The sequence below is a fragment of the Pygocentrus nattereri genome, chromosome 3 (genome assembly GCF_015220715.1).
Source record: "Pygocentrus nattereri isolate fPygNat1 chromosome 3, fPygNat1.pri, whole genome shotgun sequence".
Lineage (NCBI taxonomy): Eukaryota > Metazoa > Chordata > Actinopteri > Characiformes > Serrasalmidae > Pygocentrus > Pygocentrus nattereri.
This window is the reverse complement of record NC_051213.1, coordinates 44,725,246-44,741,320: the sequence shown is the minus strand read 5'-3', so window position 1 is coordinate 44,741,320 and position 16,075 is coordinate 44,725,246. Positions and strand designations below refer to the sequence as shown.

Here is a 16,075-nt window from a genome sequence, read left to right as displayed (position 1 = left end):
AACAAAAAAAAAAAGCCAGTTGTGGAGGCTATAATGCATGGAAGGCTTGAAACTACCGCCACCATGTTTCACACATTAGTTGGTGTACTTCAAATGGTCCTTTTCCCTTTGCATCACATTCTCTTTTTTTCACTAATGAGATATGTAGCCTCAATTCCGCCTGAAGTGAGCGGTGACCGGTACGTTTATTCTATTAAATGTGCTTTCAGTGACCACTGAGGTGTAAAGCAAAAATAACAAGGCTGAGCATTGCAATACTATGAGATATCTAAAAAAAGAAATCTGATTATTAATTGTGTTCACACTATGCAGAAAGGCAACTACTGTTCACAGCTACTCTTCATTGCTTGTCTTGAAGGAGTTACAGGTTGGATTTTAAATTAGAAACTATTTTGAATTATTATTTCATACGTAGTGGAAAAGTATTAGAATAAATCGTTTATTCAATACATAGTTCAAACGTATACAACAGTCATTAGGCAGCATGCCACCTTGTTTATGACCAGACATTTCGGTGTCTAAAAGTAGATCTGATGGTTATAAAACCAAAAACTGTGCTAAACCACAATAGCAGATGATTATTTAATCCCACTGGGAGCTCCTTTAACTGACTAGTGCAAATAATGCTGCACATTGTTCTGTTTAAGCAGTTGTATTTAAATTGTGTTTGAGGACTGGAATGTTGTATTTCAACTTACATTTAATATGTAATGAGATCATAATTTCATAACCCCCCATGCAATGGCATGATTAAATAAAATAAAGTGCTAGAATATGGCGAATGTGTGGATTATTGGATGTAGAAAATAGAGTAGTACTTGAAAAATATGAACAATTCTATTTGTGTGTGTGTGTGTGTGTGTAATTTTATACACACACACACACACCAGGCATAACATTCTGACCACCTCCTTGTTTCTACACTCATTGTCCATTTTATCAGCTCCACTTACTACAATTACAGACTGTAGTCCATCTGTTTCTCTGATACTTTGTTAGCCCCCTTTTACCCTGTTGTTCAGCAGTCAGGACCCCCCCATGGACCCTCAAAGAGCAGGCACTACTTGGGTGGTGGATCATTCTCAGCACTGCAGTAAACCTGATGTGGTGGTGGAGTGTTAGTGTGTGTTGCGGTGGTCTGAGTGGATCAGACACAGCAGTGCTGCTGGAGGTTTTTAAACACCTCAGTGTCACTGCTGGACTGAGAATAGTCCACCAACCAAAAATATCCAGCCAAAAAAAATCCGTCCTATGACTACTGATGAAGGTCTAGAGGATGACCAACACAAACTGTGCAGCAGATGAGCTCTCGTCTCTGACTTTACATCTACAAGGTGGACTGACAAGGAAGGAGTGTCTAATAGAGTGGACAGTGAGTGGACACTATAAAAGCTCCAGTATCTGTTTATACTAAACAGGAATGCAAGTTACACGTCTGTTAAAAAGTCTTCTGATCACCTTTTGAACATCTCTTTAGAAGTAGCTGCTGAAAATGAGGAACTTGTAATTCATGGCCATTTAGCCTGGAAATTAAAGCAAACAGATGTGGACCAGCACTCAAGTGTAGAAGCATTCATCATAACTGCTGTTACACAATGACAGTGTAGTGTGAAACACAGAAAACTAGACTGTAAAAAAAAAGCATCATCCCCTCCAGGTGGCAGTCAAGTAAAGTCATCCCAACAGGGCAGCAATATTAGAAGAACTTTATTTTTAATCCATCAAGGCCCATGACTCTTTTGGCTTGCTCTTCACAAGCATCTTTGTTTGCGTAACCCCAGAGGGCCGAACAGAAGTGTTAGGACACTGCGTACAAGACGTCCTCGAGGCTCCCGGTCAAAATAACAGTCAGCCGTGGAAACAAGAGAAAGCTCTTTGGTATCAAATTCATAACATGCAGGTGGTCATGAACATATTCACAATTTGGAAAGAAAAAAAAAAAAAAAGTTCACCCCATATCCACTAACATCACTGCACATACGTTTTCACGTACACTTTCTAGACTGGTATTCAAATCGATACAATATTAAGGCACCTCAAAGTCGACTGCTTTAGTGTTGTGATGGGTCGTAATGTAGTCAAGCATTCGCACATTATTGGAGTTACTCCAAAGATTTCAAAACAAACGGAAAATATCAAACGTATAAAAGTGGAAAAAGGTTACTTAGAAAAAAAAAAAAAGTATTGCACGCCATTATGACGGACAGTAAACAAACCTACTCGCCACACATTCTCAATAAAAGCACCGGCATGCTTTCACAAATGCAGATACAGAACAGTCCAAGAGTTTACACTCTGCCAATCGCAGATAAAAGACATTCGTCGAGTAAATGAGGGCAACTAAATGCAGCTGCTTGCGCCAAGCCAAGCGTATTTTCTCTTTGAGTAAATGTTCATGCCCAACAAAACACCTTGTAATACTTCTTATTCCTCCGAAACATCATCGCTGACGTTTACATTCATAGTCCAAGGTCCTTTTTCGTGATCTCCCAGAATACTTCAGACATCCCCAGACCTCGGTTTTGAAGGAATACACCAGCACGGAAAATTGCCCGAAGGAACTGCCCAAGTCCACTTTCCCCTAGTTCATTTATTAAATAAAGGGAAAGCCAAAAATGGCCTGGTATCTGACTGTATGCCACCAATGGAAGCTGTAGTGATTGCTGGAATATTCCTTTAAACCATCCTGCTGTCTATTGCACTTTAGACATTATATACACTATGTACATACAGTGGAAGCACAGAAAAGTCCTATCAGAACTTGAAGAGGTTGATGAAACCTTGTGGGGTCACAGAAATGCTGCAGCTTTCTGGGTTGTTGGCCGTGCAAGGGTGGTTTGCATCCTGTTGTAGGCAACAAGAGAAAATAAGGCGTAGATTAATTTAAACTCCTGGCATTTGGTAGACAGTGTTATAACTTAAATTGTTTTGTTTTTTGTTTTTTAAAAACATAGGTAGGTGAATGTAGTGTTGGGAGTCTTGCCCAAGGACTCCTTGGTACTCCTAGGGCACTTGCCCAAATGGGAGACTGAACCCCAGTCTACAGTGTAGAAAGCAGGTGTTACCCTCTACACTACACCAACCTTCTCAGGGTTTATACGCAAAAAATTTATTCAGAATTTGTAACCATAAAGGCATTAAAACTAGGGCCGGTCATTAATCTACAGTGCTCAAAAGTAGTCGTGGGACACTACATACGATATACATATGGTTTATGTTTTACTTTCCAAGCTGTATTTATGAGCAACAACCAACAATTATTCTTTGATTTCTGCATAACTCCGTCTTCAAGGCACTTTGAATCCCTGTTTACATTAGAATTGATGTTAAATGATTCCCTACAACGAACCTTACCAACTCAGACACTGCAGCCCTCATTCCCATCACCACTGCTGCAAATGAATCAATGATGCCAATGCCCACTAAATAAAGTTTTTAATGCGTAATGTTGATCGTGGTAAACTTGAAGAGGATTTGTCAGGGACTATTTGGCCTTACAACACCCTGCAGATACCCCTCGTACCAGGAGCGGATGAAAGAGGGGAGGCTAGAATAAAGCTGGTCACACCAGTGACTTCAGCTAAAAGCTTCATATGAAAATCATGAGAATGAATGAGAATTTCTGAAAACTGAAAAGACACAGTGGACATGCTTTTCTTCACAGAGCCTCAGAAAACAGGTGGAGTGATGTCAGCGCGACTCGTTTCAGAATAAGAGATTTTTAGTTACGCAGTAACACCAGTGACACGACTCCTGGGGACCACATCTTTCATTTATTTATATATGCCAAATATTTTATATATTTGTTTTCTTTACTCTATCTATCTATCTATCTATCTATCTATCTATCTATCTATCTATCTATCTATCTATCTATCTATCTATCTATCTATCTATCTATCTATCTATCTATCCATCTATCTATCTATCTATCTATCCATCCATCTATCCATCCATCCATCCATCCATCCATCCATCCATCCATCCATCCATCCATCCATCCATCCATCCATCCATCCATCCATCCATCCATCCATCCATCCATCCATCCATCCATCCATCCATCTATAGAGGCATGTATAACCACAAAATATGGTCCTTTACACACGACTGAGAATGAGCACTTCTGTGGTGCTTAGAATTCTATATAATAATTGATTTATATCCAGTATTGCTCTATTGAGGCTCATAAAAAGGTGTAATGGTTAAAATAACATTTTTAAAAATGAATACATTTGATCCCTTAAATAATTTGCAAGTGTAATATATCGAAAAACTAAAAACGGACGTTTCCATAGAGTGAATGTTTCGTTTAAATCTAAAGTGTGCCGACTTTCATGCAGACAACATGAAACATTTGTTCAGTAAACCAGTGGTCAAGCCTTTGCCTACGACTGCAGCACTACGATCGCAGAGCTAATTTGGTCTGCAGGCAAAACAAGACGAGTTTTTGGTCTCACCTTCCAGAACAGGATGTGGCAGTGTGTGCAAAACTGCAAGGTGTCGCTGTACTGCTCCTTGTGAGGGTAGCATCTGCACAGCTTAAAGTACATCTTCTTCCATTCCAGGTGTCCCTTATCAGATACGATGAGGCGCCTGCGGATCTGTACAGGAAATAAATCTGGATTAGTGACAGCAAAGGTTGATCAGTGCCTTTAAATCCAGACTGTCCACTCCATTTTTTTTTTTATTTTACTTCTTTCGGCTGCTCCCTTTAGGGGTTGCCACAGCGGATCATCTGCCTCCATCTTGCCCTATCTACTGTCCACCTTTACTGCATCCATAAACCTTCTCTGAGGTCTACCTCTTCTCCTTCTACCCGGCAGCTCCATCTCCAACATTCTTTGACCAATATGTCCACTATTCCTCCTCAACACGTGTCCAAACCATCTCAACCTGGCCTCTCTGGCTTTATCTCCAAACTGCTCCACCTTCACCGTCCCTCTGATCTGCTCATTTCTAATCTTGTCCAGCCTGGTCACTCCCAACGAAAATCTCAGCATCTTCATCTCCGCCACTTCCAGCTCAGCCTCCTGTCTTACTACACTCTTTTCTTTAAAATAAATAAATAACCTGGTACCTGTCGTTCTGTGAAGTGGTACTGGCAGAGGTTCTTCCACAACAGCCGGTCTTCAGTGAGCGCACCCAAGTCAGGACACACCTGACCCAGACTGACCAGGTCTCGTCCATCTGACAAACGTTGCATGATGTTCAGTTGTAGACTGACTGGCAGGTCCAACAGCGTCATCCCTGGGTTTGTGGGCTACGGACAAAAATACAATCCAGTTTGAAAACGTTCCTTTACTTCTGCATTGATGGACGTTTTTGCATCACTTGGTAGCCTTTTAACTCGTTTCCTACAGTTCGGTATTCCGCATCCTTCCTGGCTGAATGCTAATGTGAACGAACGCTCATGTTCACATCACAGGGCTGAAGCGGCATTAATTCTGATTTTTGCTTTTCAGCAAATTTGAACCACATTTATATATTTTGTTAGATCCAATACATGGGACCATAATAAGGGCGGTCAGTTGAGAAAGCTCACTATGAGAGATGGGCGTGGCTAGTCAACTAACATTTTGCATTACACAAAAATCAGCATTGCCAAGTTGAGGCTCAAGAAGGTGCAAAATAAAATAAGTTATTTAAAAATATAAATAAATTGGAACCCCAACATTAAAAAAAAGCCACCATGTAATATTGGTAAACACTAGGGGCATAAAAGTTTTACTAAAAATTAGTATGACAAAATGTGTTTTCCCATTTAAAAGGACTAAATTTGACATCACATGACCAGGAATTCTTAGTATGACGTTATTACCATACATTCCAAATACAAATTAAAAATGTATTAATTTACAATATTTGTGAATATTGGGCCATATGTTTTTACTAAGCAGAAGTTTGATTGTTTGGTCTTGTTTATAAGTTAATATGTTTCTAGAAAAAAGAAAAAAAAAACAAATGTAAGATTTTATGGCATTATGGTATGATTGGTAAATTGAATTGTCATATGGCAAAAATGCGCAAAAAAAAAAAAAAAACCCAAATACTTCCATTATTTAAGTCATTTTACATAACAAAAAACACACATAATAACCCTGTTTAAGTACCAATTCAGGCAATAGAGGATTCATGTTACTTCTGTGGTTTAAAATCTGCTGGAATCTTTCCTGACGCAGCTTTAAAAGTGACAAATGTCAGGTTTGGATGAAAAGTCAGAGCGCAACAAACATCCTAATGTTTCAGTTTCAGTGGCAATAAATAGAATGGAGGGAAAAAAAAAAAAAAGTGTCAAGCTAAACACACAAGCGTGAACTTTCTAGAGACTTCCACCACTCCATCGCAGGTACAGCACACCAAGCGGTTTGTTTTGTAGTGACGCGTTTGTCGAGGTTTGTGCCATTTACTCTCTCCTCAAGTTCCGCTACGCTCACCCTGTTGATCTGAATGTTGTCCAGCTGCTGCTGCCACTGCAGAATGTTCTCCATCCGGTGCACCCAGATATTGATGTTTCCCACCAGCACCGACTTGCCCATGTCCTGCACCAGACTGCACAGTGACACATACAGGGTCTGCAGCAGCTCCTTGATAGGCCTCACATTCTGTTGATCCTCCAGAACTGAAGACAGAGCAGAAGCAGAGGAGGATGAGTGTTTAAACTGCGGTCAAGGACGCAAAGGCACGAGGTTTTGATTAGGTTTCGGCTTGTGTGCGGAACATAACTATTAAATACTTGAAAGCCTCAAATAGTTTGACCGTTAAAAACTTTTCCTCTTTCAAGACCATATCTGTCCGCCTCCATGTGCACAAATGTTTTGGAGAAAGTGTAAAATAAACAAGTCCACGTCCATGAAAAACATCTCCGGCTTATTAGGAACGTCATACTCTTGGGACCTGATCTAGAACTTGGTGCATTTTTGTTTAGTTGAGGGAACACTTGGTTCACAATACCCCTGAGGTTCCTGTTTGCTCTCAAAGCCTTGCCATTCTTTCCACTGCAGGTAATTTTGCTCTGCCTAACTGCCTAGAGTTTTAATTTATTGTGAAGTTTGTGTTTTTTTTGTTTGTGAAGACGTTTGCTTTTTCTTTTACTTGCATGTAAATGTTTACATAGGAACCCAACCAAAGATAAAGGGCTTCTATTACAAGGAATGTTATCAGCAGTGCATGACAGAGGCAGACCGAGGCAGGAGTAGCGCGAAAGTGAGCGAGTGAGTTTAAGCCCTCACCTTTCTGCACAACTCTTTCCAGAATGTTCATGTAGTTCTTCTGCGCCACTCCGCTCAGCGAGGGCAGCTGGGACTTGGCAATCAGCTCCAACAGCTAAAACACACAACATAAATACAAGCCAATCAAACTCTGGAGACTTTCCGTTCCAAACATCGCTTACATGGTGTTATGGTTTGTTACTAGTGCTTGTGAAGAGAGCTGAGCATAACCCAGAACAGCCCTGGTGTGAACTGTGCAGTAAATCAAAACTGTTAGTAGGATAAAGTAAAGAGTCATACCAGCGTAAAAGTAGAGATCTGTAAGTTAGAGAAACCAAGTTTTACATTAAAGTAGCCCACACAAAAAGAGGCAAGCGACAGATTAACATTTAAGCCTCTCCTTGTTTGGCCTTAGGTTTTCTATATGGTCAAAACATTGAATTTTTTGTTAATCTGCAATCTACTTAGTACCAAATCAAGTCTGGCTTTGCAGAATCTAAGTGTGTAAAGTTGGTAAAAACCCAACTACTCTACATTAGCAGCACTCAGTCTTTCGGGCCCTATAAACTCACAGTAATTACAGCCACTGAATTTAAACATATGCAACATGCAAAATACCTTTACGAATTTGTTATGTCCCCAAAGTTACCAGCAATGCACCAATATGAAAACTGTAGGCTGATCTTTCAACCCAAAATCTGAGCTTAGTTACAGTTACATAAACAGTGCAGAAGGTGGGATGGAGTCCACTTCACAGGCTCTTTCCAATTGATTGGCATTATAGGGCTGCAAATCGCTGCCTTCAGAAGAAAAGCTCACGTCTCCGTTTCAACTTTCTCCATTTTCTTAGATAATTTGAAAAGGTCTGTCGTCCTTTACACTGTGCGCAAATTTCATGAAGAACGGACCAAAAGAAACGGCCAAAATGATTTCGAAAAAAATTCTGGTTCCATTGACTTGCATTAAAAGTAAAGCATGTTTTTCCTTCTCCTGTAAACTTCATTCTGGAGACACAAGGTTTTAAACCAACAACAGCGAAATGCATTTGTCATCAAATGCTGGTTTGAAATATCAGGAATATCTAAAAGTCTGTCCGATACTTCAAATAAAAGTACTGGACTTCGTTATACAAATGTGGACGCATAGCATTTTAAAGAGTAACTCTAGTTGACAGAGGAAAGATTGGTTTCCACTGGGCAACAGCACCAGAGTGGAGAAGCTGGCATGCCTGGCATCCAAGAATGGCAGCGCAGTGGAACAACACTGACTCCTGCTTGACCCGAAAGCACGTGAACGTCGCTGTTCTCCCCATCCCCCCCTCCTCCTCCCAATCACTACCACCACCAAGTCCCCGCTTGATAAACTCTTCAAGTGCTTCCATGTGGCGCGTGTGGGACATGGCATTTCTAACCCGTCCTTCTCGATGGACAGATTCATACAACTTGCTGTTCACCCACTTTCCAGTCAGAGTTCACAGCTTCGGTTCCTTGGCCACTGGTTTTCAAAGCATTTACACACCGGTGGGTCATTCTACAGACACGTCCATTTGGGTCCCTACCATTTACAGATATATTACACATGAAAAACATGTCAGGGTTACAATTTATTCACATTTTGAGAAGTTATTTTAACAGTTACACTTTCCCTGAGCCATCAATTTAGCAATACTGTTTTTTTAAATTAATTATATAGGAATTCCAAGCACCACGGAAGTGCTCGTCCCCAGTCATGTGTAAAGGGCCAGGACCATATTTTGAGGTTTTTCTGCATATTTTTAAGTTTTTCTGCAATTTTAACTGCAATAATCTATACATGACTATGAAATCAATGATTTAACTGAAAGTAAAATGCCAAATATAAGGTAGTGAAAGTTGTAGTCACAAGGACTTGGGTCATTGGTGAAATCTCTTATTTTGAAATAATTAAAAAAAATAATAATAATTTTAAAAATCTAACATCACTTGATTTCATTTTACCCGTCTGAGGATCCATGAAGAAAAGCACATTTCAGTGGATGTTCTATGACCGACATTGCATTTTTCATTAAAAAGGTCATTGGTGTTACTGTCTCAGGTGTTACCCGTCTTACATGCAGCAGCACTGACGATCGGTAACACCAGTGACTCCTATGAATAGACCCCCAAAAAAGTGGACATTTCTGTAAAATGACCCACAAAAATGAGGTAATTCTAAAAATATTTGGTTTGTTTGAACTGCAAAATAGGACCCAAAAAAATGCATGACGATGCAGTATATCTGTATCTACGGTATCTTGTATATCCATATAGCTAACAGTTCGTAAGGTGTCTAGTTAGCAGCCCTAACATAGCGGATAGTGCTAAATAAAAGCAACATACCATTAGAACACTGTTTTATTTCGCAATGTAACCATTTTTTCTTGGTATCTACTAAAATTTGTTACTGATGTGGCCCAAGATGTTAATGCAGTTTCAAAAATGGCTAGTTCAATGGTTATCAGGCAAATACATTCCTTAGACCACTACATTCAAAATATGACTGGGTCCTTTGCCTGACAGTTTTTGAAAAGCCAAGTGTGAAAATAATTCACTGAAAAAAAACAAAACGTGAAAAAATGAAAGTCTATATTTACATCTACCAACCAAAGCAGGAGTCACGCTACACATGGCAACAATAACTCAGAATTACTGGCAATAAATAAACCAAGCCATTCATTTGAGTTATAAAATGTATGGTAATATTTGCAAATGTTCGACAGATATTTGGCAACTTGGTCATTCTGAGATCATTCAAATGATCTGTTTATAAACTGAAGAATGATCAGCTGAAATATTCCATATTATATAACCAAATGGTCTGTTGCAGTTGGCTCACTTTCCTGACCAGTCGGTGCTCTTAAATGCGGGCTCTTTGTTGTGTAGCAAATTAATGATGCATATTACACAAACTGCAGCATTAGCTGCTTAGCTAAGTGCTTCGAAACTTTCTTTTGCCTTAAAATGCCAGAATTTCTCCCTTAATAGAAATTTCTTTCTATTTTGGGAACGATATCCAAATATAAAACAAGGATAAAGTTCAAACAGCCCTGAACCGCTGTTCTATTCAGAGGCCTGAAGTGCCGCATGTGATGAGGTCCTTGTTAAATCCACTTACAATAATTGATCTCAATCGAAAGGCTTTATCTGGTTGTTCTCCCGGCACAACGTGACCCAATTAGTCACACGATATTCGGTTACGAAACGTGTTGTGGGATCGTTTAGCCGCTCTCAGGGGCCTCAAATGCCAACATACGCCTTGATGGTGATGCAGACTCATCATACGATCACTTAAGTGAACCACAGAGGATGACTATGCATTAATGGGAGGTAGTGGGGCAATGTTCCTGAAAGGCAGCCCCCCCCCCGTTTGGTCTCATGGGCCCCGTTTTTCCATTACTACTTGAATTCGATCCCTGTAAGCGAGCTCCACTCAACAGCAGCACACTTGGCTACCTCGGCTATTTAGATGAACAGCGAGCACATTGACACAAACCTGAACACCGTGTCACGGTTTGTGGAGGAAAGTACTAACAGTACTGACAAACACTGAGGGGCTGTTTTTACCATAAGTGCGGAGAGTAAAAATAATTTACGATGTGCATTGATCTACTTCGAGGTTTGCAAACAAGTTGGAACTAGCAAGATGCATCAACACCGTACGAGAACATTTAAGGCTATGAAAAACAAAAGCACATTAGTCATACGGCGCACCCCAACTATACCACGGATTTTATGCAGGACTCAAAAAGACCTACATCTGCTCCAGTAGTTGATGACGAAAGTCACCGTACCAGAATGGAGCCAGGTGATCGGATCAGAACCTGGAGTCACAAAGCAGGAGTCTAATGTCCTCCGATGAAGAGGGAGATCGGGGGGAGGGAGGTTTTGGAAAAGGGAGCAGAGTCACTTGACTTTCCGGTCTGCTTTCATAAGCTGCGGCTGTCAGGCCACTGACAGTGACCTTCACTTCACACTGGTCCGCGCCGAGGTTGCCAGACCTTTGCTTTCAGCAGCTCAGCAGCATCGGGCCAAATAAACAAATATGCTCATGACTTGAAAGACACAAGTAGCATACATGGTTTTAGAGCCTTGTAATTTGTTAGGGGTTGTAATACGTCCATTCCATCCCCATTACTTTTGCGACAAAATTACTTTTAAAAATATGCTGAAAACATGTAGAAGCGCAGAGAAGAGTGAATGGGACTGGATGAACTACTTCGTTCTGGAGTGCAGACAGTAAAAATAACACACTAACCTTTTTCCACGCATTTCTACGGTCATTTATTTACATAGAACCCATAAATTGTTCAGTATTTAGTTTGTCTTTGTCTTTAATTCAGCTTCAGTTCTGGTCAGCAGTCTTGGTCAGACTTTTAAAGAAATTGCCACACTTCCAAAGTTCAGTCTCAGAAGTTGGTTGCATTTTCTGCTTCTCATGAAGCAAGTAATCCCAAAACACTGAATGACGCTGAGGTCTTGGCTCTGGGGTGGTCAGCCCACTGCTCTGAAAAACCCATTTCTTTTCCCTCAGTAATGGCTACGCATGCTTTCCGACCTACAGCGCTGAGGCGTCTTCTCACAGCAGAAAGTAGTAAGAAGCAAGAGTGGAGCTTGATTTCCTCCTGCCTGAAAGCTTTAAATACCGTTTCTCTGAAGGGGACGCTCTTGGTGGTCTACCAGGGCCCCGATTTCTGGATTTCTCTCCATTCTGAACTCCAGTTCTCCTTTTCACTGTCCCCTTCCTTATGCAAGTGGATGGTCTATCTAATATCAGTAGAAATATCCTGAGAAATGAACTAAAGAACTTCTATGAACAAAAATCAATGAATTATCTAACAAATGAACTAAACTTTAGTTCCTCACCAAATCAAATATTCTAAAGTTGATAGTTGAATTACCTTCACCTTCAGCATTTTCACAGCCTTAGTAACCACCTTTTGAAATGGTGGTTTCTTTTGTGGCCCCAAAGAGCACAAAAGAACAATGCCTACTACGCACCTACACACTCAAGGCACACCAAGTGCCTGTGATCATCACGGATGGAACCTCTCCAGAGGCCCTCTTGTCTGGAGTGCGGTGATAAGGGCAAAAACAGAGCCACACACCAACACACACCAAAGCTTAGCGCTCAGCCCTTCCTGCTAGATCACGCTATTTTGGTTAACCCACTGTAATGAGGATTTGTTCCCGGCTGTAGGGCAGTGTAAAAGGAAACTCACCCTCACGACGTAATTAAACCGCCTGGTGTCCTTGATGGCGCTGCAGAAGTCCAAGCGGTTAAAAGCCTCTCCCAGAGTACAATAGCCATGGCGCTGTGTGGAAATGGGTAGAAATCAGTGAACCAGCAGCGTGGAAAAGCTGTAGGAACCATACCATTCAAAACATCTGGCCTTACCTCTTTGGTGCTCCCCTTGTGAACATAAATCCACTGGTCTTTATGAAAATCTAGACAGCAGAACAACAAAATGATGCCACCATCCAGTAACCAACACTTCCCTTTCGCCTATAGTCTGCATGCATTGCTGCTGTTGGAGCAGAACCTCGCATCTCCAAAACGGTAACTTTACAGGAGAAGGGAAAAACCGGCTTTACTTTTAACACAAGTCAATGGAACCGGGCGTCTTCCCAAGCCATTTTGATGCGTTTCTTCTGCTCCATTCATCGTGAAATTCACACGATGTGAAGAACAGCAGGCGCTTTTAAATTACACCAAAAACTGAAAAACGACAAAAAAAAAAGACACAAGGTTTGGAGATACTTGTGGCATTACTTACAAGGAATCTTCGTGTTGTTGTTCATCAAGTCCTTCTTCCGCTTCTTTGTGGCCACATCATAATTAATGGAGAGGAGCAGGTTCTCTTTATAGTAGTCCTCTTCTTTGCCGTGCCTGAAATGAAGTGTTGAGCGGTCATCAGGTCATTGCATCACCACTGCTGCCCTATTCTAGCCAAGTTTAAGGGCCCCCATAGACAAGCCTACTCATGTAAGGCAGGGGGAGGGGGGTGGTAGAAAAGCAAGAGTGCCTCACATATTTTCTGCCAGGGCTGCTGGAAACAATAAAGTGGCCAGGCAGATGACCACTAATCCCATTACTCTTACATGTATTAATAGCAGGGTGATTAAGCACCAGCCATGGATGTAGGACAACAAAAGCACGGAGGCGCTGTTTACTGCGGTCATATGAAACCCTGCTGGCACCACATCCAGTTGTTTTGCCTCAGCATCCACCGCAATTCATACCGGGCCGTTTGCGCCACTTCATCAGCGGCGGAAGAGGCCGAGTTAGACAGAAACGACGCACTTCTAGCCGTCGCATGTCAACTAACATAACTCCCCCCACCGTCTGACGGGTTAGGTACAATAGTGAGCCCCTTTCACACGACTTTAGGAAGACACGGGCACTGACCGTTCGGGGACGTTGTTATTCGCCTCGTTCTCGTTTCTCGTCGTTTTTTTCCAGCCGTCCTCGGTTTTAACCCAGTTTTGGCCAGGCGAGCGCCAGTCCTGTCCAAGAAACGGCATTTTCGGACCTTTCAAAATGCACGAAGACGCCGAGCAAAAGCCTCCGGACGCTGTCGAGTCCGTTTAACTCTGTCGGTTCAGGTTCTAGATACGTACTCGTTTTTTTTGGCTGTGAAGCAGTTCTAACGGCGAGATGCTCGCTGGGGCTATTTATACTCTCAGGCCAAGGAGCCGGAAGTACGCCTGGCTCCGCCCCCTTCAGCACGTGGCTTTGTTTACCGTCTGCCTCTATGTTGCAAAACCTCGCTGGAAACATCATCATCATCATCCAAGTCATCACCTGCTGCTCGTGCTCATCTGAAATATCACAGGCAGGGACATGAAGAGGGGCTTTAAAGCTAGCCTGTAAACTCAAAGGGTTGTCTTCTGTTCTACAGGACTGCATCTCGAAATGAGGACACACCAAGTCATGATCACAACATGAGAAGTCATTATTGTAAGAGACTAGTATAGTTATATGTATTATATGTATACACACACACACACACACACACACACACACACACACACACACACACACACACACACACACACTTAAACTGAAAGAGTTATCTTCGTTCTAAAGGACTCCATCTCGTAATTATAACAAGTCATAATTACAACATAATAAGTCATTATTGTAAGAGACTATTATATATGTACACACACACACACACACACACACACATATTCACTGCTGTCAGAAGAAAACCTCGTATCTCCATTTTTGTCATTGTTCAGTTTCTTACATAATTTCAAAGGACATGTTGCTCTTTACATTTTCTGTAAATTTCATAATAAAGGAACCAATAGAAACGGCCCAAAATGACATGGAAAGACGCCTGGTTCCATTGACTTACAGTAAAAGTAAAGTATGTTTTTTGTGTCTCCTGTAAAGTTACCATTTTGGAGATTTGCTCCGACAACAGCGAATATATATATATATATATATATATATATATATATATATATATATATATATATGTGTATGTGTGTGTGTGTGTGTGTGTGTGTGTATACATATATATTCACAGGAGAAGGACACAAAACAACATGCTTTACTTTCAATGTAAGTCAATGAAACCAGACTGGTTTTTCAAGTAATTTTAGCCGGTTTCTTTTGGTCCACTCATCATTACATTTCCATACAATGTAAAGAGCAAGAGGTATTTTTAATGTAACTCACAATGATAACATCATCATTATTACGAGATACTAAGTCCAAATTGAGATGTGAAGTCAAAATTATGAGATCACATCTCATTAATTAGTTATTGTAATAAGAATAAGAATAAGAAAATGAGATACCAAGTCATAATTATGACATAGTAAGTCATTACAGTAAAAGACTGTACACTATAAATTTTGGTAAGAGACTATATATATATATATATAGTATCTCCTCGTATCTCCAACATGAGAAACAGCATTCTTTACTTTCAATGTATATTTTTCCAAGTTTCTTTTGGTACATTCATCATGAAATTTCCCTGCAATGTAAAGAGCAACGGGTATTTTCAAATGATGTCAAAAACTGAAAAATGTCAAAAATGGAGATCTGAGCTGAGGTCAGTGCTCTTACTTTAAATTTGCTTTGAACATACCAGGAGGTAGGAGTTTTCAATCCATTCTCAAGTAGAATTGCTCATTAGCTAATGATACATTTTATGGCAACAAATGACACTGTACAAAATGTTAAAGAAAAACCTCACAGTTGTAAGCATACTATCACAACTTAGAAGCATAAGAATGACAGTAAAAGTACAAAATAGCCATACGTTTTAAAAGCCTTCACACTATCAGAGCCTCTGAAGGTTTGATAAAGGGGGGCAGCATTACTAACAGTCACCAAAAGTAACGAGTAATAGCATGAAGATCAAAGACATTCTGAGTAATATGGTTCTAGGGTTTGGTATGGGTCAACAGCTTGGTCCTGAATTTTGTATGTACGCTGACTCTTGATTTATCTGGTCCAAGCAGGAGGCCACTGCAATAGTCCAAGAGAGAAAACAACAACTGTATATAAGAGCATTTTAGTTTACAGCAAAGATCCATCATGGATCCATCAAAATGCATATTGACTTCACCAGATTTTCTTTAAAAATTCTACTCATCCGTGTTTTCACCTCTTGGGGGCAGTTGGAGTTCAGTCAGTAGGCTTGGTATGGACATAATTTTGAGTATTGTCAGCAAAAATGACAACCAAGAACATGTTTACAGAGGATCTGCCCAAAAGGTAGCACAGAAACAGAAAATTTAAAGGTCCTAATACTGATCCCTGGGGGACGCCTGCAAGAGAGCAGCAATGGTAGAATGAGAGGTGCCAGAAATGACATAATGCTGCCT

At 40.7% G+C, this 16,075-nt stretch overlaps 1 protein-coding gene across 1 annotated transcript; it reads right to left on the bottom strand.

Moving 5' to 3' along the window:
- Positions 1-1,689: 1,689 nt before the first annotated feature.
- fbxo32 (F-box protein 32) lies at positions 1,690-13,882 on the bottom strand. The gene is made up of 9 exons (XM_017702098.2): positions 13,635-13,882; positions 13,003-13,115; positions 12,624-12,673; positions 12,448-12,540; positions 7,233-7,326; positions 6,438-6,622; positions 5,081-5,263; positions 4,461-4,604; positions 1,690-2,844 (listed from the first exon to the last, which is right to left on the bottom strand). Exons 1-9 carry the CDS (start codon positions 13,748-13,750, stop codon positions 2,755-2,757), a joined length of 1,068 nt encoding a protein of 355 aa, XP_017557587.1. The 5' UTR covers positions 13,751-13,882; the 3' UTR covers positions 1,690-2,754.
- Between the last annotated feature and the right edge of the window lie 2,193 nt (positions 13,883-16,075).